The sequence below is a fragment of the Leptonotus elevatus genome, chromosome 19 (genome assembly GCF_054856555.1).
Source record: "Leptonotus elevatus isolate MCC_2025b chromosome 19, RoL_Lele_1.0, whole genome shotgun sequence".
NCBI classification, from domain to species: domain Eukaryota; kingdom Metazoa; phylum Chordata; class Actinopteri; order Syngnathiformes; family Syngnathidae; genus Leptonotus; species Leptonotus elevatus.
Genome location: NC_141257.1, coordinates 505,184 through 532,580, shown reverse-complemented (window position 1 = coordinate 532,580; position 27,397 = coordinate 505,184). Strand labels below are relative to the sequence as shown.

At 49.0% G+C, this 27,397-nt stretch overlaps 1 protein-coding gene across 2 annotated transcripts in view; it reads right to left on the bottom strand.

Annotated features, from left to right (window-relative positions):
• The window catches only part of grin2da (glutamate receptor, ionotropic, N-methyl D-aspartate 2D, a), a 52,002-nt gene extending 29,442 nt beyond the window's left edge, over nucleotides 1–22,560 (bottom strand). The window contains exons 1-4 of one of the 2 annotated variants that reach the window (XM_086062292.1): nucleotides 19,116–22,560; nucleotides 5,813–6,411; nucleotides 3,678–3,815; nucleotides 2,228–2,494 (exon numbers count right to left, since the gene is read on the bottom strand). In XM_086062292.1, the coding sequence (XP_085918418.1) occupies nucleotides 2,228–2,494; nucleotides 3,678–3,815; nucleotides 5,813–6,280 (873 nt within the window). In that variant the 5' untranslated portion in view covers nucleotides 6,281–6,411; nucleotides 19,116–22,560. The remainder of the gene's footprint in view (nucleotides 1–2,227; nucleotides 2,495–3,677; nucleotides 3,816–5,812; nucleotides 6,412–19,115) is intronic. The other variant, XM_086062291.1, reaches the window with a different exon arrangement.
• Nucleotides 22,561–27,397: the final 4,837 nt, after the last annotated feature.

Genomic DNA, 27,397 nt, shown 5'->3' with positions numbered 1-27,397 from the left:
AAAGAGAGCGAAAGACGCCGAAGTGGGCTCAACTCCATGGCGGCGGCCCTCAGGGATCCGTCTCGGAGCCTTTTCCATTTTCCTGCCGTACAAGATGGATGTTCGCAAGTGGTTGTTGACGTCCGAGCGTTCGCCATAAACCAAGCCTTCCTCAGACTTGCTGCGACGAGCGTGACGTGAGCATTTTCGGCAGACCAGAAAGTCATTCTTTTTGCCTTCATGGGGTGTGTACACTATCGCACGTGGCGCACTTGATCTTCTTCATTCATTCATTCAACGGCATCAATTAGTCAACGCAGCAATTCAATGAGCCATTCAAAAAAGAGCGGGAAAATGAACGCCACGAAGATGACGACGTGGAGGACGCTGATTTCACTCATTCATTTCATTCACCCTCTGTCATCCATCCATTCATCAGTTCATCCATTCATCCTTCCTTTCATCTTCTTCAGTTCATTCATACAGCATTTCACCCACTCTAACCTTCATCCATTCATCCTAATTGCATGCATTCATCTGTTATTTCACCCATTCACCACGTATCCATCCATCATCCGTCAAGTTCATGCATCTGTCATTTCATCTATCTGGCTGGCTATCATCCATCCATCCATCCATCCATCCATCCATCCATCCATCCATCCATCCAACCATTAATTCATTCATTCATCCATCCATCATTTTATCAATCAATCGATCCATCATCCATTCATCTGTCCAACTATCATTCCAGCCATAATTGCATCAATTATCACAAGTGCATCCATTCATTTTTTCTACTTTCATTCGTTCATCATTTCATCACATTTGAGGTTTGTTGCGTTGAGGCGCCGTCGTGTTTTGGATGTTGAGCTTGTCGCTTGTGCATTTTTTTCGCACGTGTCGCCACCACAGATTTGTCCACTGACGATATGCAAATGAGGCTCTCGGGGGGAATCGGAGCCGGCGGGCGCGAGAGGAAGCCGAGTTTGTGACGGGAAAAAAGGAAAATGTGAATGAACGCAGCTCGCGTTGCTTTTTCCCTCCATCCGAACGTGTCCTCGAGGGTGCGAGAAGTGCATCTGGTCTGCCTGGATGCTCCTTCAATATTATATTATAAAATAGACGCACAGATAACAAACGCTGACACCTGAAAGCAACGTGCTGCCTTCAGGTTTCACTTCAAGAACTTCCAAAGTGAATCCAGAGACGAGTTTCCAGATTCGTCTTTGAAGATAACAAACGTGAAAAGACTTCAATCGCGGAGACGCCAAAAAAAAGCCCCCCCAAAATGGTCTTCTCATTTGCTTTTCATGACGGCTGTGGTTCGGTGGGCTTGTCGCGCCCGCTGGAAGCCAATTAAAAAACTTATTAGCAAGAGAATGGCGAGGCTTGAATAAAATAAAGATTCATTGATCACCACCGGCACAGGAAGTCCAAATCAAGTGGATTTATCGATGCCTTAACTGCTGAAGACGCAAGAAGAACTGCCGCCTCAGCCAACGCCGAAGAGATGCGCGCGATATATTATGTACGGGACAGGAAGGCACATTTATTGCGGCCATTAATGGTTAGAAAAAAACGGCACGTATAGAAAAGGAGGCTTCAAAATGGGAAAAACAAATCAAGCGCTCCCTCCTCGCTGATCCTGTGGGCGTGTCCACTGACCGCATTGAAACCCCGCCCATCAACCGCCAGCAAAAAAATGGATGCCGCCGTGTCCGGCATCTTTGTGACACGCAACTGCATGTTTGAGGTGCAAAAATACAACGAGGCACTCGCCAGGCACTCGCTGTGTGATGTCCCATTCTTTTCACTTCCTTGTGATGTCACAAAATGTCCACATTTTCAAACAAAATAAAAAAAGATTTGCTTTCTTCTACATGACCGAAAAAAAAGTCCAAACTGTCCAAATGTGAATCCCAAATTTTCAAGCTATTGAACGTTGACCTCCCGCTTGCACATTTTGTCGCGCGTTCAAGCCAGTCCAACTTCCAAACGTTCCGACATGTTTGGAAGTACTTTCAAAATGTCAGCGTTCCACATTTTCCTGGAGAAATTATTTGAAAAGCAGTTTGGCTCAAAAATGAGCCAAACTGGTTTGTGGGTTTTTCATTTGACATGATTTGGGTTATTTTTGACCTCATCGTTTTTCTAATAGAAACGGCGTCATTGAACGAATCTTTGTCACGTTCCATGTCAATAACTACAAGACAATTGCAAGCTAAATGTCAGCGTTCTCCCTCACCTGCGCCTCGTTGTCCTTGAGCACGCGTTTGATGCGCGCGCCGCCGGGGTCGTCGGTCACGTTGAGGACGACCACGCTCTTCCTCTCCCAGCCGATGAAGGAGCCGTCCGTCATGCCGTCCACCATGTCCAGGAAGTCCTCGTAGCCGTGGTGGCGCGTGGTCACCACCGAGAAGGACGTCCAGTCGTATTCCTCCAGCACCTCGAAGATCACCTCCAGCTGCAGCGCCGTCGAGCACGTGAACTGCAGGTAGATGGAGCCGCTCTCCTGCCGGGACCACACGCCGCCTTCCGTCACTCGCTCGTCTTCTTACAAAAACGGACGCTCGCCTCATTTTGCACATTTGGAAAACAACTTTTGGGAGAGCCGAACACCGTTCGTTGAAACATTTCTTAATCCTTCGCCAAGTGTGAATTGGCAGTTGCGCGTAGTACCGCGTTGTGCCACAACATGTCAAAGCAGCACTGAGCTGTCGTAAAAGCCACACAGCAAAAAGAAGAAGAGACAGAGCAGCTCCCCACTTAATGCTGTATGCTCTCTTTACATATGTATGCTCCTCCTTTTTGACGCTAGCATTAAGCTGGTGAACATTTTGCTGTTTCGATGTGCTTGAACAAACTCTTTGTAGCAATTTGTTGCTGCTGCGTGTGCGGTCAAGTTGTTTGAAGGTGGAGATCTACCCTGACGCGGATGCTAATTTCCGTTAGCCTGCCGATAGCGTTGCGCGCGCAAACATGACAGGCCGTGCCACGGGGAGGGCACGCGACATCGCGCACGTCCATAACACTCACTTTTCAAACGTCAAACTCCTCCCGTCTGGCAGATGCGTCCAAAAAGGGGAAAAGAAGAAAAAGAAGAAGAAAAAAAAAAAGTCTGCCCACGCGCCGTCAGCCTCGTGAACAAAATGACATCCGCAACTGTCGAGCGCACGCTGCTTTTCGGGAGCACTTTGGCATCATTGAACGTCGTCGTCACATTTATTGCTTTTATGATGATGATTAAAACACGTGCGGACTCGCAGTGTTGAGAAGACACAGCCGCACGTCTCCCATGGCGTGAGGGAAGGGGCGGAGTTTTATGATACAGGCACTTTAAGAGCGTTTAAAGATTTGTTCTCACAATTTCCCCGGGTTAGGAATGACGACGAAAACTATTGATCTGTGGGGGGACAGACGAGGTTTCCACATGGAAATCTGGGCGTTTGCCAGCAGCTCACGCATGTTGCAAAAGTGCGCACACCCTTGCGACCTTCTGCAGTATATTGCGGAAGACGTCGTAGATCTCGTTCTTTTGTCTTCTGTTGCATTAATGATGACCTTCCATCGTGCTCGTCTTCAAGCGCACCTTCTGACTTCATTTCCTCCTCTCATGTATTATTCACACCTTGATTGACATGAAAACGCTGCGTGGCAAGCGGGCGGCAGGAAATGAAGCCAGGCCAATTTTGTACCTGCGGCTCTCGTCCCAGGCTGGCCCCTCCGCCCACCGCCACCACGGGAACGCCCGTCTGGGCCGAGATGAACTCCAGCATGGGGGCCAGCGGGGCTTGGTTGGGGGGCGGCGGCCTCTCCTCCTCAAACACCAAACCCTGGCAAAATACGCACCACCACAACAAGGTTAGGACAAAAATGGCACACTCAAAAAAATGTCTGCCTTGAGAATTTAAGAGAGGAAAAAGTAACGATTGGAGTGCGTTTTTTAAAAAGGAACAAACACTTCAAAACATGACACAGAATGTAAAGAATTCAAGAGAGTCATTCATTGCAGTGTGCACAACATGACCACTGGGGGCAGTATAATGCAGTCGACAGTCATGCAGACAGAGACGAAGAAGACTTTCACAAGGACACGAAGTGACTGCAACAATGTCACTCGTTCTTGGCAGCGGATGAAGAATGTCTGCCAGTGTTTGTGTTCAACAGCACAACGATTGATGCTACTTGTTAGCCTGTATATGCGTTGTGTGTTAGCATCGAGCTAAGCGTTTGCTTTCTTGAAAGACTTGCAAGTGACATCACTCAAGACCATTCAGTATTTTTTGTTGTTGTCGTCTTGTGACGTATTTAAGGATTGGGCGAAGAAAAGAAGTTTCCCGCTTGTGCGAGAAAGCGGCGTCGCGCGTACGCACAGTGACCTGGCGCGCGCGCGTTCCAGCTGTGCAAATTGATGCTAAGCGACGCTGACAGCTTGGCGCTCGCTGGAGAGCACTTGATATGCAAATGAGCGGCAAAGGCGACATGCAAATGAGATGTGATTTAATAACAAACGCGGCGTGAAAAGCTTTGTGGCGAGGATCACAGACGTGCGGAAACGCACGGCGGCGACGGGCGTCCGCGCGGGGCCACTGGAGACTCTCTTCGTCACAATGGCGCACACTAAGGTGCGCTAGCATGCGGTTGCGAAGATGCGGCAGTGATGGATTAAATTAGAGGTGCCTTGAGATACAAGTGATCCCACGTACAAGACACAATGGATTTTGACAGATGGCATAGATTCTTTATCCTCTGTGAAGAACGACACGTGTGGCATACTGAGTCACTTTCTTGTATGTTCAATGGTACCTCGGAGTTTGAACACAATTCGTTCCTGCAAAGTGTTCAAAGTCCGAATTGTTCAACCTCCGAAACATTTTTTCCCATAGGATATAATGTAAATGCGATCGATCCGTTCCCAAGCTCCAAAAACAGAAAATTCCTATTTTAATTTATATTTATGTAAAAAAAAAAATCTCCACCCTGTACAGTATTTAAACAATAAAAAAGACCTTCCCTCTTTTGTTGTGGCGCGATGCCCCCAGTGGATGAAATATGCTATGGTCATGTATTTTACATGAGGCATATTGTTGAGGGGTCCTTGTGCGCTGTTTAGCGTCAGGCACGTCGTTGAACAGCTAAGAGGGGTCCTTGTGCCAGTATTGACGGAAGGAGAGACAACGGCTTCCTAAATCCACGTGGTTGGTGGCACTCTACGTTTTTCTTTTCTGCCAGTGGCACTGCCGTCTTTCTTTGGGCCCACGTCGAAGAAAATCGTCGTGGAAATTCAAAATGCACCTCCGAGCATTTTCAGCCGCTCTGACTGGAAACGAGCAGCGCTTCGTCTCCACTCCTGCCACGCGAGCATTCGGCATCGCTCGGCTTCACTCGGCTACTCGATCAAGGTACGTTCGGCTTTGCTTGCTTTGCTCGGCCGAATGTTCAAACTCCGAGAACGAGGTCAAACTCCGAGGCATTTTTTACTCCGACTTTTTGGTCGAAGTCCGATTTGTACGAGTTCCGAGACGTTAGAACTCCGAGGTTCCACTGTCTGTATTATACTGCCCCCCGGTGGCCATGCCGCACACACCAGAAGGAGCGGCACAAAGTCCATTGAAATGAAGCAAAACATTTTTGTACTTTCTTTACATTTCATTTTCATCACATCATTCAGGTTCAAAGGTCACCATTTAAAAAAAAATGGATTCGAAAAATTCAGCTGTCAGATTGCGTGACCTTGGGTTTTAAAGGAGTCAGGCTTCCCCTCCATATATTGACCCGACTGTGACCTGCGGCTACGAGTGCGCGCCGGTGTGGACGGCGACGTCGGTACCTGCAGCGGCGTGGTTCCGAGCAGCTCGCACAGCTGCAGCAGGAGGCTCCCCGGGCTGCTCTCGTTGACCTTCAGGTAGATGACGGTGGCCTGCCCGGACGGCGTCATCACAATCTCCCCGACCAGCGACGACAGCGACGAGGAGGCGGCGAAGGAGGCGGCGAAGGAGGCGGCGAACGGCGCCACGGCCGCCGCCCCCACCGCTGAGGCCGCATCCGTCATGCCCCTTTGGCCCAGGCCGCTCCCGAGACCGGGCCCCGACTCTCCGGCCCCCGCCGCCGCCGCCGCAGCCGCCGTCTGCGGGAGCAGGGAGGATCCAGAGTGCACCACGGCGATGTTGACGCCACCCGAGTCCCTCTCTCTCTCCCGGGGCCGCAGCAGCAGGGGGGGCGAGGGCCGCGCGGGCCCCGTGCAGGCCAGGACAGCCAGCAGCAGCGAGAGGCGAGAGGCCGGCCGCGGCGCCGCCATGGGGGACGGGCGGGGCCGGGGGGCGCCGGCCGCTCGGCTGTGGCGGGCGAGGCCTGGCGCCGCTTCTCGGGAGGGAAGGGGGGGGGGGGTGCCGCTCACCGGCGTTCACCCGCTGAGCCGACGAGACCCTGCTGGGGACAAACGGAAACACACGGTCAGTCACAAAGACAACAACATGAACCTTGAACCCGAAAAGTTGCGTCAAAAGAATAAGCATAAAATAGGCCATCGTTTCAGGTTGCTTTGTACAAAACAACCTGAAACATTCTATTGTTGGGAAGGGTTGTTGTGGGTTATTCATTTGAACCTTTGGTCCTTTTTTGACCCACTTTGGGTTCTACAGTATGTGCTGCATGTATGCATGCAACACTCTAAAAGCCGTTGGGGCAACCGGAACTCAATTGGGGTCAAAAATGGACCAACCCACCACGTGAGTCAATTGGACCAACTTTCTGGCTCAAAAATTGGCTTGTTGTGCATGAAAGCCAATATTGGAGTCATTTGTTACAAAAAATGATCTCAACAGTTCCATCCAATGGACCCAAGTAGGAGATTTAGAACCCAAATTGGGTTCTTTTTTATTTTTGCATACTTAAGTACATTCCAACTGCTGCGTCAAAAGCAACCCAATTTGAGTGAAAAATTGAAGCCGCCCACTCATTTGGTTCATTTCAACCGACTTTGGGGTTGTTTTGTATGAAAAACAGAAACAACCCAAAGTTAGTGGGTGGCTCCGATTTTTGGCCCGGCAGTTTTAAAGGTGTGGAACCCCTTGTGTCCAAAAGAACCCAATTTGGGTGAAAAGAAAGAGCGAGCAAACCAAAACCTAAAACCAAGCCAAAAATGGGGTCATTTTGGACGAAACCGCACCGTTTTGATAAAGTGGGGTCAAATTGACTCCAGTACTGGACCTGTCCATTTGTTTTTTGAGGTTCTTTTTGACCCAACTATTTTTAGAGTGTGTGCATCGCTTCCTGTTTGCATACGCCACCCAAATCACTGGCGACCAGTCCATGTGGGATTTTACACTGGCTAGCGACCAGTCTGCGGTTTGTCTTGGCGGCAGCATGTCAGTCACACCAGTGGGACTCTTTTGGCTACTATTTCAACTCTGCCGCCCCCTGTTGGCCTGGAGTGAAACTGACAAACCCTTCTGCATTCCTCATTGTGTGTGCGCGTGTGCGTGCGTGCGCGCGTGCGTAGAGCTCGACGGAAGCCATTAGGATCACGTTGTTAAGCCCCCTGCGTATTCGTTAGGTCCAATTATGTTTTCCATGCCACTTTGTTCTCCCGCTCTCAACTCTCGCGCCCGCCGTCGCCATCACGCTTCACGCTGTGAAGTTAACGCGGGATTAGCGCTGCCCGCGCGCCGCAAGAAAATAAGCTTTTTTTTTTTTTTCCCAGTAAAGAAAAGAATTGAAGCACCTTGTTCTGCCTGCAACAAGACTTTAGCGCCGCATGCTAACCTTCGTTCCGTCTGCTTGTGCCCTCGCACGAACTCCGTTTGCATCATGAAGCACAAACCAGACCAATCACAGCATCAACTTGATTCAATGGAATGTAAAGAATTCAACCGCTTGAGACAATCATTTTTTTTGGGGGGGGTGTATTTCATTTCAATGGGCATTGTGCTGCTCCTTTTGGCGTGCGCACATTGACCACCTGGGGGCAGTATAATACAGACAGATGGACATACAGTACAGAAAAGGCGGCGTTGCGGAGGATTGTTTTGTTAGCATGAAGCTAAACGGATTTCAATTAAGCAAAAGCAAGTGGTAGCTTTCAAAACACAACGTGTCGTTGTTTTAGTTTCGTTTTAGAGCAACAGCTTGAAGAGTCTTTTTGGGAAATGTCATCTCAAATGGTTGCTCCCATGTCAAAGCAAAAGCATTGGAGTCACTCATATCTCAATTCACTGCAATGCAACACTGGCGTTGTCTCATTTCTAGGACAAAAGCATCACATTTTGCCTTTCATTGCATCACATGACAGGAACGGCAACAGCAGCAGCAGCCGGCGCATTTGATTGGCTGCAACGTTTCCCCGAATGCGTGTGGAATGTTGGCATACGTACGTACGAGGTGGTACGTTTGCGTAATGGCGGATGGAAATGGACTCAAATGTACATTTAGAAAAAGACATCAAATGCTCATCGGGGCGGCTGTGATGCAGCAGCAACAGCGTGGCATTGTGGGTAATGGCTTTTCATGGCCGCCAGTCCTTTGGCAAGCCTTCATTAGCGTACCGCCGCCGCCGCCGCCGCGCCGTTAAGGAACGTCGGTAAATCTCAGTGCAAAAAAACACTTTGCACTGTACGAGAGGGAAGCAAAACATTGGAGCGCTCGCTCGCGCTTTCATTTCAATCTCATTCAACGGCGCATTCTCCATCTTCAGCGCGTAGCTCCGCCCCCCTCCTCCTCCTCTTCCTCCGTCCTCTCCTGTGGCCCATCACAATTCATTACCGGCGCCGCTGATTCATGACTCGCTCCCACATCGGCGGGCCCGACCCACGCCGGCCCATAAATCTGCACCACGCGCACGGGAAACACACGGCACGCCCGCGTCGGCAAATGGAAGCGGGCAGGACGAGAAGAGGAGAAGGAATGATGGCTCAACATGGCGTTCCCTGCAAGAAGAAGAAAATGTGCCACGTCGGCCATCAATGGTGAAAATATGGCCGTCCGTCTTGCGCAATCCTTTATGAGCCGTTTGATGTTTACAGCCGCAACATTCCACGCTGTCGCTTTCGATGGCGTGACGACATCACGCCCCCTTGCCCGTCATCGGCTGCAGTGCTCGGGATGGCTCGATACCACTTCTTCATATCCGATACCAATAGCAATACTGCAACCGATACGGGTGCGATTCTTTTTGTCACTTAAAGCTGCTGAACGCCGTCGGGCTTTACTTTTCTTTGACAAAATGAAACGTTTGAACATCGCTAATCAATGTGGTTATGACTTTAGCTAATGCTAAACGCTATCTTGCTTGGCTCATGGATTGGATCGGACTGATTCTGATCCAAACAATCGGTCATTTTGGCCTCGATCGGACTCCGTGCTGATCCAGTGGATCGGATCCGACCGTCCCTAGCGGCGCGTTTGAATTTGGTGCGCTCAGTAATTGACTTGTGACTGTCGGAATGCTACTTTGTATGTTTTGAATTATTATTATTATTATTGTAATCCCCTTCATACTATGTCGAGCAAAGAAAAAAAGTGGTCCGACGAATGAGTGCAACATGAATTCACTTGTATAGCGGAACATAATACGGTGTTCCACAGGGTTCCATTCTGGGGCCTCTACTGTTTGTATCGGATCGGCTGTATGTCAATACTACAAATTTGAGTCGTGTGATGAGAGTCAGCGTCCGAAACTGCTTGATTCGCAAATGGCAAGTTGAGCAATTCCGGTCCGAGCTACCACGCAAAACTAAAAGAAAAACGTCCTTAAACTTCACGGAGGTGACCAATGCGAGAACACGACGATTGCACAATTCAGGATGAAAATTCCATGAAAAGGCGACTCTTCGTTTTGGTTCGCCAGTAAACACAACATCTCACAAAGTCTCCAATTTGAAAAGAAAAGAAAGAAATCAACAAAAAAGTCTTTGGTAAAAGGCAACTGGTGGGCTTCAGTACCTCCCACAAGATGGCAGAAAGAACAACAAAATGATGCCGACGTGATTTTTCTGCTGGAAGGAAAAATCCATCTGCGAATGTGCTGAAATCAAACCCGGATGGAGAAAAAAGAAGAAGAAGAAGAAGAAGAAGAAGAAGAAGAAGAAGAAGAAAGCTGCCGTAAACCTCTCGGACTTTTATCATCTTCAATCATTTCAGCTTCTTCATTATTCAAATGGCTGGCCGGCTCGCTCGTTGGGCGCTGGCAGCCCAAACGGGCCCCTCGGCCACGGCGGACGCTTCGGCGGACGCTTCGGCGGCGGCACCGGCAAAATAACATCTTCCGAATGTGTGTGCTGAATAAAATAACGTGGAAAGAAAAGAACATTTTCAAAAGCGCAGGTGGTGAAACGCGACCCGCGGCGACGCTGGCGGCAACAAAGTGCAGCGGGACTTGCTGCCGTGTTGTGGTCGGGTCGCATGAACGCGTCAGGAATAGAAAAAAAAAAAGACAAATCCAAATAAAAGGTCGGCGCTCTCCTCGCTAATTAACAGTCGCTCAGTGCGGCCGGCGTTTGATTGCCGGCCGCTAATGAGATCCTTTCAGACGCCTTCACGAGCTTTTCAGCGTCCTGACAGCGAGTGGGAGGAGGACGCGCGCACGCACGCACGCACACGCACGCACGTGCACGCTGACATGCCGTGACACCTGCGATCAGTGGAGACACCGGGGCGTGATGAGGGTTCGACGCCAGCGTGACCTCCTGCGGCTCGACTGCAGATCGTCTTCAAAGCTTCTTCATCCTCAAACCTCAGGACAAAAAAGCCGACTGCTGGCGCCGGCTTTCCTTCTCTCGCCGCCATCTTATTCACCGTCGGCCATTTGCTAGCAATCCCGCAAAATCTTAAAATTTGTCTTGGAGCGTAAAATGGCCGCTTCTTGGCACGGCATCTTGAGACTCTTCCGTTTTTAGATCAACATAAATGTCATTTAGTCAAATGAAGAGAATTCACGAGAATTCCAAGTTCAAAGCCTAAAATGGCCGCTTCAAACCAAAATGGCCTCTTTTCTTTTATTCTTCCTCTTTAAATAAGCTGTTGAGAAGACGGACGGATGTCTAATTGTCCCTTTCTGATCATTTTTATTATTCCTATTTTGTCTTTTATTGCTCTCATGTGATTTCGTTTCTCCTCTTTTATCATCCCAATGATTCCACTTGTCGTATTCCACTTTCATCTTATTCCACGAGTAACACGTTTGTAATGACTTGACGAGTATCCATTCCTTCGCTATTCCTATTTGTTGTCCCCACGTTCCCCTTTTGTCATTCAACGGTGTCTTATTATTCCACTTTTGCACGGAAAGCGGCGGCGAGTCCCGTTGAAAAGATTGCGTCATTGCGGAACAAGGACGGCAGACGTTTGCCTTGAGCGACAGCGCGCGTGGAAAATCGATGGCCGCCTTCCTGCGCAAAAAAACGCGTTGCCACTCCCGCCAGGCTGGAGACCAATCATTTATTCCTCTTTCAAGGCCTCAATATTCCTCCTTCATTGGACTTGCGCTCGTTTATTCCTCTCTGGCCGCTCTTTAGTTGCGCCACTACGGCAATTTAATCAAGGCGCTATTCCCTTTCCGGCGACTTGTTATTCCTCTTTTGTCCTCGCTGTGCTGCTCGTCGCGAGTCGTTGGCGGCCGAAGATTGCGGAATAACATTCTCTCCTCCAGACATGACAGATACAAATTTATTGAACTCCGGCAGGGGTGCAACGCTTCCTTTTTTTTTAAGCACCTTTGAGGGCTTCCTATTCCACTTTTATTCTTCCTCTTTTGACTCTTTGCTTTCATTCTGCTTTCCCTCATGCTATTCCTCTTCACGTCATGTTATTCATCTGGTGCGCACGCGTCTTGCCCGGCAGTTATTGACGACGGCGAGGAGCGAGGAAAAGGCGGGTCGATAGCGGGCGAGCGAGAGGCAGCGGCCATTTGTACGCCGTGTCGGAGTTGCGGGGGGGGGGGGGGGGGGTCAATGGACGGCAAGTGCAAAGTCTGTAATCAACATGGCTGCCATTAGTGCAACTGCTTTCTTACACTTTGATTGATCTCGTGAGGATTATTTGACCCGCGCTTCATCTTGTCATCGTCTTTTTTTTTCGAATTTGGTCGTTTGATTCACTTTAATCAATCCATTTTTTTTTCATTCTTGGAAGGTCTTAATATTGCCGCCTATTCCCCTTTTACTGTCTGATTAGCATTTTGTACTCACATTTGATTGTCACATAACTCCCCTTGAATCTTTTATTCCTCTTTTGCCTTATTCCTCATTTATGCTGTTTCTTACTTTCATTTTCTTTTGATTGCGCTTTTCCGGCCTCATTTCTCTTTGACTGCATTTTCCGTTTGTCATTTATTTGACTTGCTGTCCTTAACTCATCGCTTCGGTCACAATTCTTCTTCGATTCTTCTTCTACTGCTTTATTCCTCTTTTATATTTGTACCCTTTTCGACTGTTCCTTGTCAATCGCGAATCGTCTTGTTGCAATAAATATTTGGAAACAAAATCTTCTCAAAAACAAAATGCAGGATTAATTAGCAATCGGCGGAGAGTTGGATGAAAATCACGCCGTTGGTCTCAATGAAATGGTTTCCTTGATTGACAGCGCTATCAAAAACAAGTCCAAAAATGGGGGAACGCATTCATGACGTTTGCATTGATCTGAATGAGGAATATTGATTTGAGATACAGAAGACGTTACGAGCTCAGTCGCGGAATGCAAATCAACTGGCGAGTGACGTTGGCAGAATCCAAATGACAACGACATCCGTTTGAACCTGCAGAGGGAAGCGTGGCACGCAAAGACAACGTTGCCGTCGGCGCTTCTTTGTCGCTGCCGCAGCGGCTTGTTGCTGGCGGGAAAGAAAAAGACCCGTCGCTCGCCGTCGCTCGCCGTCGCTCGCCGTCGCTCGCCGTGCCGCTGTCAGCAGGCCCGCCGGGCAGGAAGCAGCCTGGCGAGTTGAACACGCCAAAAGGGAAGTCGTTACATGGGGGGGGGGGGGGGGGGGACCTTCAGTTGAAGCATTTAGACGGCGGGAAAAGGAGGCCGGCCGCCATCTGTTTGCCAATTAGCAGGCGGCGGAGAGGCCATCTTTGTTGAGGCAAGCGCGACAGTCGCGTTCTTTGCGCTTCTGCCAGTCGGACGTCACAAATCAATCATCGAGTTTCCACCTGACGTGATCGCGATCGCTTACAACCGCCGCCGCGGCGCACGATCACATTTGCCACAATAACCAACAACCAACGATGACAGCAACGATGATAAAAGCCACGGCAAAATAATATGCCGAAAACCAACGCTACAACACGAACTCATTTGCTCCCAAAAACGTGTAAATATGTTCATTTAAATATTACCACGCTCCCAAAGACGTATTTATACATTTGGGAAGTTTCTTTTTAATGCTAGCGCATACAGTGAACTGAAGAGGTCGCTTAAAGCAATGGTGGTTATTACGAAAACGGCCAGCAGGTGGCAGGAGAGTAAAAGAGTTCAACCAGGGCCCTAAAAACTCTTTTCCCACTGTTTTCAACAGATTTGTGAATAATTGAAGAAACTTTTTTTTCCCCCTGATGAACAAAGAGACTCAAATCTTTTTTGGGGGGGGTCGGTTCCACGTTTTTATACAACACAATATTGTGCAAAATCTGTCCAAATCCAGTCAAACCGCCGGGAGTGAAGGGGCTTGCTTCAGTCAAAATGGCTGCCAGTCAATGAGTTAATCATGAAAACAGCAATAGCTCCAATCAGGAAACGTGTGACAATAATGCTAACGACGACACCAGCAAGAATCCGGACCCAAAAACGGATCCAAATGAAAAGAGCATGAAATGTGACGACGATAACGAGAATCGAAGTCAGCGCGATAAGAATCCACGAAAAGAGCAAGAACAACAATAATTGTGCCGACAACAGCAAAACGATTGCAAGAAGGCGATTGACGTCAGCGGGACGCGTGCGGTCCAAGAGGCGGCGGCCATGTTGTCGGCGGCCGATGATTAAAGGCACGTCAACACAGCGAAGCGGGACGCGCGCGCCACGGGCCATTCGAGGGGTGTCAGAAGTCGAGCCCAGCCTGATGTCAGCGCCAGCAAGCCCTCCTTCCCCTCGGGGACGCGCGCGTCAAAATGGCGGCCGCGAGGCGCTTTGACCACGCGGGCCGCAGGCTCATCGGCCGGCAAAAACAAAAGCCGCAAACAGGCAAAGCGCTGGTGTTGGATCGGGCGGACGACGTTTTGTGACGTTCATTAGCGGCCGCGTTCAACCCGTACACAAGAACGCTCAACTTTTAGCGCCTTCCGCCGGGTGGCAAAAACAACACGTTGTGCTCTGAAGACAGGAAACAAGATTTGTTGCTGGAATATGATTTTGGATTGCCACCAACGTTTGGCCGGCCCAGATGTCGCCGCACGCCAACGACAAGTCAAACCTCCTTAACTCATTCCAATTTGAAAAGACAAATTTATACGGGGGGGGGGGGTTAATACTTTGTCCTGCTCTCCCAAAAAACGATTTATACGTGTTTTTTTTATGCAAGAGGTTTTGATACAGATTGTGACCTGAAGAGATCGCTTAAAGCAATGGTAGTAATTACAAAAACGGCCAGCAGGTGGCAGCACCCCCCCCCCCCCCGCAGTTTTCAACAGATTTGTGAATAATGATGAAACTTATAAGCTATATTCTAATGCTAATTACTGCAAAACGGAAAGAGATACAAGTGTAACTTTTCTTCCTAATGAAAGAAGAGACTCGAATCTTTCTTTTGCAAGATTCCATGTTTTTATGGCAATAAAAAATAATATTCTGTGGGCTTTGCAAAATCAGTCCAAATCCAGTAAAACAGCCGGGAGCGAAGGGGGTTGCGTCAGTGGAAATGGCAGTGAATGAGTTCATGAATAAACGCTTTTTGCTCATTTGAACATTGTTAGCTTGTTGCAGGCTCGGCCCGGAAAAAGGAAACGAAACAAATTGTGCCGAAAGCAATTCAACATCTGCAAAATAAACGCATTCACACTTTTGCTCTATTGCGAAATCCTCAACAGGATCACTGGGGAGATGCGAGCCATCCCACCAAAAAGGTTCTAAAAATAGAACCGTCCCGACCCAAGCCAAGGTTGTCACCATCGGACAAGTTTTCTCGTCCCAACAGAAGGTCCGAGTCAAGAAACGCTCGTCTTGAGATAAGAAGATTCTAGTCACGAAGGTTCTCGTCCCAAAAGACGAACTGGAACTGTTCTGAACAACATCTGAAATCGGTCTCTGGTTCTTCCTGGCACCAGGAAACTGGACCACAACTTTCTCTTTCTTCTTCACGAATCCATTTTCAAATCCTATTGTTGATCTTTAAAGCTCTTAACCAGTCTGGGACCGAAATCAATTCCAAACCTTGAAGTTCCCTCTGAGACCAGCAGGGCCCTCAATGCTGATCGAGTCTTTCCAAACAACGTGAAGCAGCATTGCGTTCTGACGCTCTCAGCTGCCAAACTACGCCGTCGCGGCAGCTTTCCATCACGCGTCGCCCCGTGATGCGAGTGCCCGTCGGCCACGGCGGGCAAGTCCCGCTAATAAGCGTTGCCATGGCAGCAGCCCTGGAAACTGCCGCAGACTTTTTTTTTTCTCGTTACTGTTTCCAAGAAGCACGGAATGAAAAGTGCGCCTGCCGCGGCGCTCTGCTCGCCTCAATTAGCATCCGTCCATCCATCTTGAGCGGCGCAGGAGAGTCCGCCGCATTCTCAGCCCCAAGACGGACTCCAGCGCGCCTCGGATCCGACGGCAATCCAGAAGGCGGCGCCGGCGGGGGACTCAAGTCAGGGAAGTCGCTTGCCGATGATGACTTGGTCCCACCCGCGGCGGGCGGAGCCAGACGACCAAACCCGACCTGGCCGGCAGGTGAACCGCGACACCGCCTGAGTTCGCACGTCTACGGCATTTGTCATTCGACGTTAGCATTAAGCTGTCAAACTGCCCTCGCACCTTTTGGAGGTTTCCCTCTTCCAACACAGCTGATAGACGATCAGCTCATCAGCATAAGGCTGATCGCCATCCTGCTGATTGGAATCAGCTTGTGCTGGAAGAGGGAAACCTGCAAAACCTTTGGACTTTGCTTGGATAACAATCTGGACCTTAATCAGGCTGAACTCTCTTTTGTTTTGCGACAAACGGCTTGAAGCGAGCACGCTCGGCCTCTAATCTGAAATAATGTGAGCACGAAGGAGAAGAAAAGTGTAGAAGGCATGTGTGAGGAGTACCCAAAAAAAAAAATGGAAGCCTTGGATAAGTCTTGGCGGGTTTTGGGATGTATCTGACCCGCAATTAAAAAAAAAAAAAATCCTTCTTCATGACTTTCTCCTCCTGCTCATTCAAGCGCCTTCATTTCCTGTTTGGGTTCCTTCCCGTCACTCCTCAAGCTACACTTTAGGACGCTTCCTTTCCTCGCCGCCGTTGGCGTCCGGCCTCCATCAGATAACGCCGTGCGTGTGCGCGCGCGCGGGTGCGAACGTGTCGGCCCATTCATCTCGTGCACAGGCATCCATTCACAAAGGCTGGCGATGGTGCGCAACGATAACGGGGGGGGGGGGGGGGGGGAGTCCGCGGCGTGGGGGGGGGGGGTGAAGGAATGAGGGGGTGACGGCAGGACGCGAAGAAAGAAGAGGTGATGAAGAAGAAGAGATTATGGGGAGGGATGAAGAAGGGGTGAGGAAGATGAGGAAGGTGAGGAAGATGAAGCTACGGTGGGATGAAGAAGAAGGGATTAATGAGAAGGAGGAGAGACGAAGGAGGAGGGAGGAAGCGATTGCAGCCGGAGGAAGATGAAGGAAGAGGTGCGGCCGGCAGAAGATTGCAGCTGGGGGAGGAAAAGAGGATTGGGGGGGGGGGGGGGGGGGCAGGATTACAAAGGACGGCAGGTGAAGGGAAGGAAAAGTCCAAGGAAAGGAAAAGTCAAAGTCTTCGGCAAGAAGGAAGAACAGATGGAGAGATGAAGGAGGAGGGGAAGAAGGAGGGATGCAGCGTGACGGTAATTAGAAGAGGAAGGAAAGTAATGAAGCCCCTCAAGAAGGAGGGATGAGGGGAAAAAGATGAAAAGACTCGACTGGAGGAGAGGCGGGGGGGGCGTAGGGGGGGGGGGGCTAATCAATGAGAAATGTTGAACACAAAAAAAGCATTCAAATGCAAATCCTCAACATGTGCTTTGACGCCACATGCGACGTACAAAAGCAGACGCGTTTGTCACGACAACATCAAGTTGGACTTTCAGTCACGTTTTTACAAACGGCCTCCATTTGCACGACAAAAGCGCTAAACAATCCTACAATGCCGGAAAACATGAACCGGAACGAGGGCATATCAACTCGACACCTGTGGGAAAAAGCATGGCGGACAAAATGAGCGGACAATCACGTTCCTGAATATCAGACACGGGCATGTGGACGTAAGCACACAGCCGGCGAACATAACAACAAGACACCCGAGTACGTATTGTCGACGCTGACTATGAAACCTCAAAGATGATGATTTTTTTTTTTTAATCTTTTTTCCTTTGCTCCCAAAATAAAGACGCCAAAAGGCAAATTATTTTTCTCAAGTTCTTGTAATTGCTTCCCCATACGACAAATTGGACTCCATATGCAAGCTTTTGCTTTATTGGCGCTCGTGCAACGGCGGGCGGACGTTATCGGCTTTCGCTTGCCGAGCGACGCGCGCTGACAATCGAGTGAAATCCAAAGACGGAGAGAAACGAGAGGGAGAGCATCGAAGATGTGCGATTCAGACCATCAATGAAGACGGAGCGCACGCACGCACGCACACGCACACGCACAAGCCGCACGTGCGCGCGCGCGCGTGAATCAAGCATCCCGCCATTCGAGCGTCAAAACATGTAACGACCACTTTGTGGCGGCGAGCACGCAGACGTGCTGTGTTTTCACGTTTTGACAAATGACAGCGCCACTCCTTCCTGACATGTGACTGCCGCCATTTCCTGTGTCCTATGACATCACTTCCTGCCTGGCTTCCTGTCTTCCACCTGCTGCGATGTAATAAACTCAAATGTTCCTCCCAAATTGCGCCATCTGCGTACTTGTCAAGCCAAGTCCCACAAATTCCCGCAGTCGCGGCGCTTTTTGCGCATCTTGGAATATTTCCGTCGCGTTCCCAAGCAACAAGCCGTGCATTGCTCCATTTAAGCTAGCTGACAACCACAACGTGGCGTAAGAAGAGACAGGAAATGGCTGGCTCACATGTCCAGGCAGGAAGTCAACGGAAATAAAAGCTGGAGGCCATTTTGGGTCGCTCGCCCGGAGGCGGCCATCTTGATCCATGACGCCGGCGCAAGACAAGACGACAAAGTCAAACCATTTATCCATTTTCAACTTGGCCTCGTCAGGGTGGGCGGGCAGCCACGGCCCAATCCCAGACGACAAGAGGAACCAGGCGTGGGGGGGGGCGGGACCCAGACCGGTCGCCAGCCCATCACATGTCGACAAACGCACATTCACACCTCCTCGTTGAGGCTAACATGCGAACTCCCAGATTGGAACCAAAAGAGAGAAGTGTGTGGCTAACTGCTAACATGCTAACCGCCGCGCCGCCAGGCCCGAAGTCAACAACAAAATGGAGGCCGTCAAGACGCCAGCCAAGATGAAAATATCGACGGCAACACATCGACGGCGTGTGACAACTGTTGAATGCGACGACGGCATCTTCATCAGGATGATGAGGATGGAGCGGTTTTCGGCGGTGTGTGCGCGCGCGCGTGCGTGTGTGTGTGCGCTTTTGCCATTGGAAGTGCGCACCAGCTGCTGTAGTATGCGTGTTGCTATAATGTGATATGTGCCCTAAAGCTGGGGTGTGTGTGTGTGTGTGTGTTGTGTGTGTGTGGGGGGGGGCACTGCAGGACGCTGGAAGCAGTGTCGCACATATGCGCAACAGCTATGATATGTGCATGTGTGTGTGTTTTGACAAATGTCCCACGTGAAGCGAGTCGCACCTCTGGAACTTGGCAGCGCACACACGCACACACATCAATGACAGAAGGGTCAAATATGCATTTAAGCACGCGTGCGTGCGTGCGTGCGTGCGTGCGTGCGTGCGTGCGTGAAGGGCAAAGTCGGCGTGAGGTGACGCGCGTGCGCGGGTGCGTGCGTGCGTGCGTGCGTGCTCACCGTGCGCGTGAGGCTCTTGTGCTCGTCGTCCTCCTGGCGCTGCTCTCTCACTCCGTCCATCCGTCATCCGTCCGCCGGACATCCTTCCCCGGTCATGCCGGCGGCGGCACGCCATCCCGCCGCCGCTCCCGGCGCGTCATGCCGCTTACGTGCTGTATGTCCACAGGCGCCCCGAGAGGAAGATGAGGTCCGCTTGGTCCGGTCCGGTCTGGGTTGTGGTCTGGGTTGCGGGTTGCGGGTTGTGGCCGGGCTACATGTTGCTGGTGCGCCGCCTCAGCGTCTGTTTGCGGCTCGCCCAAGCGCGCGCGCGCGCGCCCGCCCGGATGCTTGTCGGCTTAACATTCAGTATGTACCCGCGTCGCCTAGCAACCGGCTCGGCCCCTCCCCTCGCCGCTCGCCCGCGACACGTGTTGAATGCAAACGAAGGCAACGCCGCGTCCTTTGCTGCCTCCTCGCGCCGCCGCAGCGCACGCGCGCGCGCACGCACGCACGCACAATCCACACACACGCAAGATGAAGAAAACATCAGCATCCTTTTATCTTTTTTTTGGCCGCCATGTACAAGATTCCGACACACTTTCATCACTTAACCCTGGCTTGAAACCCGACTCAGAAAGCTTAAACCCCGACTTGAAAGCCAAATCCTTCTTTGAAGCATTTCAAACACGGCTGCGGGTCTCAAGGCGCGATTAGGGTTTCAAATTAAAAATAAATAAAAATCAACTCTTTTGAAAGCTTGCACCTGATTTGAAACCTTATCTTGTTCAAAAGCATCATTTGAAACCCTGAGCCAGGCTTGAAACCCGTCGGGATGACTTGAGAGCCCAACCCTTGCTTGAAGTCAGAGTTGGGTTTCAAGTGAAGGTTTTTTTTGAAGGGTTTCAAATCCCGCCGACGACTTGAAACCTTATCCTTAATTAGAACCCATCATTTCGAGTCCGAGCTTGAAATGAACCCACTTTTAAAACCTAAGCCTGATTTGAACGCATCAACCTGTCTTCAAACCCGAATGAATGTTGGATTGCAACCATACACAAAACTCGTACCCTTGTTAGAAACCCTGACTTGAAACCCTACTTTGAAGATTTCCTTCACTTTCTAGAAGAAGATTCTAACCCGAATGAAGTCGAAACCGTACGTGACGACCTTCAAACATTTAACGATAACGAACCTGTGCTTCTTCTTCATCATGAGCTTTTCCCGCCATTGGCCCTCCCGCCCGCAGGTGGCGCCGTGGCGTGTCCTCCTGCTGACATCAACATAAACGACAATCAATTCACTCGACGCGACAAACAACAAAAGACGTGAGCAGACATTTAAATTAAAAAAACTCCCGAACTGTGACTTGAAGCCATCCGTGCCATCAAGCGTGCTCGGAACCCAAGACAGGATCGGAACCCTAACATGACGCCCTCGTGTCAAAAGCCGACATTCAAACCGCACCTCCAAACTCTAATCTTGGCTTCAAATCTCAAACCCGACCCGAAAGCCTCATTTGAACTTTTGACATTCAAACCCTGCTTGAAAGTGCGTCCAAACGGCGACGACGTCATGCCCGAACAGGAAGTGACATCACAACCGGCGCGAGCCAATAGCGCGTCGTCGCCAGCGTCCCATTTGGCCGCTTTGCCATTTTCCGCGTCCGCCGCCGGTAATGGCGGCAAAGTGCGAACGGCGCTAATGCGAGCGCTGGCCATTATTTGCTCGCTTTTGGTTTGCCGCCTTCGTGTTCCTCATCCCGCCACTTTGGCCGCCGCCTCCTGTGACCCGGGTATGCGGCGGCGTGATAACGAGGAAGAAATAACGCGCTCCCCGGCGCCATTAGCGAGCCGCCCAGACGAGGCGGGTCGCGTCGGGTCGCTTCTTGCGCCGGGAGCTTCCTTTGCACATGCTCCAATGGAAAACTGAAAGGAAGTAACTAAGTACATATACTCCATTAGTGTATGGAAGCATATTTGTTTTTGTGAAAGGTGGAAGGCATCCATGTTGTGTTGTGTCGGATTTTGTCGCGCTCGCCCGCTAATGCGCCACGCGCCGCATCATGAGAGATCATCGTCAGGTGTGCTGCGACTTGTTTCATCAAGTGGGCGGAGCTTACTTCGACTCTCTGCAGACACAAAATGTTGAACTTTGGACTGAAAATTTGCATATTATATTAGCTTTCAAGTTTTACATAATCAGTTTTGAGGAAAGAAAAAAAAGCCACGAAACATTAGAGGTACACATTTCTTACGGTATAAGTGAAAAAAAAATGATTACATTAAATTTTCGATTGCGTTATATGCAAATGTTATGACATTTTCAGGCTTTGTTACATTTTATGGAAATTAGTATATAGGGTGTTGCGATCCACAATCTATTTTTGAATTTAAAAAAAAATACAATTTAAAAGAACAATGACAAAGACTGACGTTTCGCAATGTCGCATTTTTCTTAAACGAGCATGAAATGAGCCATTTTCTATACTTGGAATTTCTCAAGTTGCGGTTTGTGAAACGGCCACAAGAGGGCAGCAACTTTCGTGAGTACCGATACCGTCCCCAATGATTTCTCTTGCTTTTTGCAACCACGTGTGCTTTGTGCTTCCTACGAAAACGATTGCTTGCACTTTTCACTTTCCTTGGAGTCATCGTGAGCGTTCACAAAAGCTGCGCGCACGTCATTTTCTTTTGGCAAGACGCGGCGCCGTCCTTCAGCGCGCTTCCAATCATGGCAAATCTTTACAATTAGGCCGCGGCATGTCACAAAAACAAGCGGCAAAAAAAGAAAATGCTGGACAGCGTCGCCGAGGGCAAAGCGCATCGACTTCATCTACTTCCTGTCAGCGCCGCCTCTCGTGCGTCGGACGCCGTCAGCCCGCGGCGGCTGTCGCCGTGACGAGCGCACGTCCGGCCAGACGAAAGCGCAACGGGACGCTGCATTAAACATGAACGCAAACGCCGGAAGGGAAAAACCAGCTTCGGCCCGCGTGGGGAATTTATGGGGGGGGTCAGCAAAAGTTGTCACGGCTCACACAAGCGGCAAAAGTCCAGCTCACCAGTAGGGGGCGAGCATGTTCCCCCGGAAAGCATCTTGAGCTTGTAATAGGTGGGATGGGATGGGGGGGGGGGGGCAAGGTGGGGGCGGGGGGACGTGTTTGTTTGAAGCGAATGAGTGTGCAATTAGCATAATGGGCGAGAGCGTAATGGAATGGTCGCGCCGTCTCGCAGGGAAAAACAACGCAATTAGAGGCCAATCAAGGCGCCGTTAAGGGAGGAGCCCCGACGCCATTGTGCTTGCACGCTTCGCCACGCCGCCATCTTGATTCAATTGATCGCCGTGTCATCCTCGCGCACACAAATAGGCTTCAAGGCGTTTCTTCTTTTTTTTCCCCATTGGAATGAAACGCAATGGTGCCGACATTCCAGATGCTGCCACAAGAGGGCAGCGAAGCGCCACATGAGGCTCCTCAAGTTAGCGGCACGCCGTTGTGGGTCCGCTTGAGGCTTCGCTGATTGTTCTGTTGTTTGCGAGGCCGCAGGAGGCGAACAGACCGCAAAACCTCCGGCGGGCTCGTCCTCTTCGTTTTCTTTTCTTCTTGTTTTGGGCCTGGAGACAAAAAATGAACAGAAGCAAAAAGCAGAAAAGAAAAAAGCCCGTCAGCTGCTTGCTGCTCGTCCGCTGGCGATCGGACGGCAAACGATTGCACAAATGCAAAGATGGCGTCTGCTTATTAACCAATAGTTTGGTTTGGTTTCGTTTGGACTTTTGTAGTTTCATTTCGAGTTTTTTTTTTTTAATTAACTTTTTGAGCAGCTTTGTCTTTTTAGTAATGAAAAAAAAAATGTTTCATTTTAATTTAATACAAATGAAAATTAAACAGTAATTAAGTCATTCATGAATTTAAGTTAAATTTGTACATTAAAATATAAATAATTCAATCATAATTAATTGAATAAATAAATGAATAACTTTTAAATGTTTATTAAATTATTGAAGTTAAATAAAAATTGAAATTGAAGCTCAGAAGATGATATGAATTGACCAAGATGATTTTTTGCTGTAATGATATTTAGTAAATAGGAGCAAATCCTGCGACCAGGTGTCGGCGCTGATTCGTGGAGGCTGCCGATACCTGACATTGATACTTAAAGTAAACAAAATCTGATGGATTAAGTTCTCCTCGGCAGTTTGGAAGGCGAACCATCAGCCGACGGGCCGCGCGCGTTGCTGTCGCAGGTGTGCCGGCGTTCCAGCTGATGAACGTCTTCCACGGGAAGCTTAATCAGGATTAACGAGCAAGCGCGAAGACGGCGGCCCCCGACGGGAGGCGTCCGACGACGGGGCGAGGCGCTCGAGCGCAAAAGGTATCCGCCAATCATCCGAGCGGCGACCGGACAGAGCGGAAATCTGTCGGCGTCAATCTCATTGGCGACCCCCCCCCCCAAGTGAAAGCACAACAAGACGGCGGCGAGCGTGGCGCCCTTGGGGAACGACGAGGCGCTCGAGTAAACGCATGCAATCGATTTGTTGGCAACTGACATGAAATGTTGTGACGGGCCGCACTGCACAATCGATAGTCGGCTAACAAGGTGACAAGAAAAATGAAAAATGTGCTAAATACGAACTACAGGCAAATATGCAGATTATTATTATAGTGAGCAGCCAATCAGAAGACGGGAAATTCTTCCATCATGGAGGACGAATTTGAAATGTGATTGATTTGAGAAGCTTGCATTTCATTGATCGGCACTCCTAATTGGGAAGGGAGGCTGACGTCTGATTGGATTGATTGAAGGGAAAAAATGATGTATTGAGAGCACTCGTGGTACACGCGCTCCCTCTAGTGGTGGGCAAAAGAATGACTCAATTCAAAGTCCAAATGCTGCATTAGAGTTCTTTTCCAAAAATGTTGGAATTGTGGTCATTCTGTTCTAAGCCATCTCGCATGTTTTTATGCTATATTTACATCACAAATAACAAAAAGCATAATAATGACATTAAATAATATGTGGACACTTGAGCGCCGCGTCGTGCCGCCATCTTGGATGTGGCATCGGGCAGCCGTTTGCAGGTGATAAGGAGGCGGCCAGTGAGCGTGTGCGTGTAAAATTGTGTGGACGTGCGTACGAGTGCGTGTTGTAATGGAGGCGTGTGTGTTTATTTACGCGTGTGCGCCACAAACAAGCCTGCAGGCCGCGCTCTCATCTTGTAAGCGCTTTGTCAGCGCTTCACGCTCCAAGTTGACGTGCGGAACAACAAAAAAAGTTGAGCCAGCAAAAGAGGAAATTGAAAAGCTTGCCAGCCGCCAGCGTGAACGCTGGTTGAACCCTCCTGCCTGCCTGCCTGCATGCGTGCGTGCGTGCGTGCATGGAAATGGGCTAAAAGCATTGTGGGTAATGAAGTTGACTGAGACGTTCCACAGCAAAGGGGAGGGTGGGGCGTTCATGGGCCAAACGCCCCATAAGAATTTCATTTAAGACAAAATGAGCTTTCCAATGAAATTTGCCACCATTACATGGCATCTTTACTTCCATTACAGTTAAAAAATAAAATAAACTAATTTAGCCAAACAGTGCTTTGTCGCCACCTTCTGGCATCTATCAGCAATTCAAACTTTTCGTCACATTTGCACTTTTGCTGCTACGGCTCGCTTCCTTGCAAAACATCACTGCAACTTCCTGGAGGACCCTTCAAACAGGAAGTGACAAAGATAAATACCCTGAGGCCCCGCCCCCTTTGCGGAAGCCATCAACTGACATGGCGGCCTGCCAGGTGGGCTCACTTTGAAAGACGTCGTCATAAAAATTTACAGTGGAGGTGAAAACATCCGTCAAACGCATTCCATCTTCAGCGGCACGCACGCACGCACGCACACACACACACACACAATAGATGAGATCGCACAGCGGCATTCATCAGCAACATTTCAGCTTGTCGCCATGGAGCTCTCTCAATGCGTGTGTGCGTGCGTGCGTGCGTGCGTGCGTGCTGATGACAAACGAGACGAGAGCGCGATGCTGATTGGCTCATCAGTATGCGGCCGCTGACATTTCTCACACAGGTGGATGACAGCAGGGGGCGCTCAAGGTGGGTGAGGGCAACTTGCTGAGACCACATCGAATATGCACGCGCACGCACGCGCGCACACACGCGGGAATTTTTGAGCCCTTGCATTGATTTGTCATCCTCGAGTTGAGACGGCACATGCGGTTTTGACAGCGGCCACCGGAGGGCGCTGCTGCCTAACCTTTCACCGGCGCTGTATATAGAGTTTGGCCAACTGCATGACATATGGACGCCATCTTGTTACCATGCGGAAACAGAGTTGGCCAAACTTGTCTTTTTTTTTTTGTTATGCTTTATTTACAATAATGTTCATGAACAGCTCGATTACTGTATAACAATGTACATCGAACAATGTAAACACAGATACGATACAAAATAATTGCGTGCACATTGGATCGACATGAAACCAAAGAAAAGAATACAAAAAAAGCCAAAAAGGCTCAAGGATATTGTTTTGTTTTTTCCTAACATAAATGATCGTCTCTGCCGAGTCTTTTAGTGGCTTTGGGGTTTAAAGAAAAAATTAAGTCGTTCAAATATAATTCAAGCAATATTTTCAATAAAACAAAATGTGCTTGTTGATTGATTGGCAAATTGAACCCAATGAATACGAAACGTTGCCAAAATGAAGAGACGGTTGATAACCTTTTGTCAACATGTCTGAAAAGTATTTTCATTGCGGATTCAAACTTAAGAGTTCATAAAATGGTTGAAATCAGTCCCAAAAAATGTGAGTTGAAGTACAATCTCAAAACAAACGAGATATTGTTTCTTCAAAATGAACACAAAGTGTCAATGTTCATCTTCACGCATGTCTGACGTTGCCATCGTTGAGCCGGAAGCAAGTCGGCAAAAGGTTTGACAACAGTTTGCACTTTTGAAAATGCTACAATGAACATTTGCGTGCTTCTTAGTGACTTCCAAAAAGTTTCGTTTTTTACTCCATTCTTATTCACTCTTTTGAAGCTTTTGGATGACATCTTGCAGAATTCCAATGGCAAAAAAATGAGCATCACACGACCCAAATTCATCTTTTGTGTGCGCGCGCAGACTCTTACAACATTTGAGTCGTGACTTTTTGTGTTTGGGTTCACGTAACGTAACGTTTTGGGACAATTTCCTATATGTGTGTTTGTACTTGCAACTTGTTACTGAATTCCAAATGAAGACGATTCGTTTCACATTCATGTTAACAAGGCCAACAATCTCCAGTCAACATTCAACAACAATCATCGCCATAATCGAAAAACGCTTGTTTCACTTACGCTTTGATGACGTCACCATCTTCCACGCTCTCTGCCGCATTCGCGCGTGTGAGTGACGTCGTTGGCGTGACGTTGTCTTGCGTGTGTTGACAATTCCAAATGTTTGTCATCCGAAAATGTCCTCCGAGAAACAAAACGAATCGAGAGGCGCGTTGACAAAAGTTTCCCGTCCAATGTTTTGCTCGCGACAACAAACGCACGTGCTCCAATCAAGTGAGCGCGTTCACGAGGCCGCGTACGCGCACACCAAATCCCCTGCACTCATAATATTCGCCACAAGGTGGCGGTATTGTTCGTTCTGATTGAGCTGCAAGCCAAATTTGCAGCAAAATATTGCTTGCAATATTCAATTCGTACAAATGAACTTTTTTTTGGTATCATTTGTTACTAAAATGCAACCAGCACTTTAATGGTGATAATCTTACTATTTGTAGGACGTATCTTTGTCTTCTTTTTTCACTATCTACTAAATTCGAAGTATTTCAATGGCTCTCAGTCCGTCTGCTGAGCCGTTCACACAAAAAGGTACCAAATTCCAATCCATGACATTCACACGCTTCTAATTGACTTTAGGGACACAATTTGAGCACATCTGCTATCTTTTTGAATAGTTGTGTTTTAATTCACTATCGTAGGCGACATCCCGTTTTGTACAATTTCCTACTAAATGACAAAGAATTGCACTTCCTATTCACTCCGTTTAACATTTCTCTACTAATCTCAGAAGTATTCCCTCAAGAAAATGTGCCGATTCACCATGTTTGTTTGAATTCCAATGTCGAAAATGCGCATGCGTCCAATTCTTCATTCCTCCTCAATCTCGTGGCCAGTTTGACTTAAATGTGATTTGATTGACGCCTGAAATTCCAAATGAAGAACATTGGCATGGTTTGAATTCAGCCCCATTCCCCAAAAATCTTATGAAACTTGACTTGAATTGCAATAATCAAAATGTACTCATGAATAACA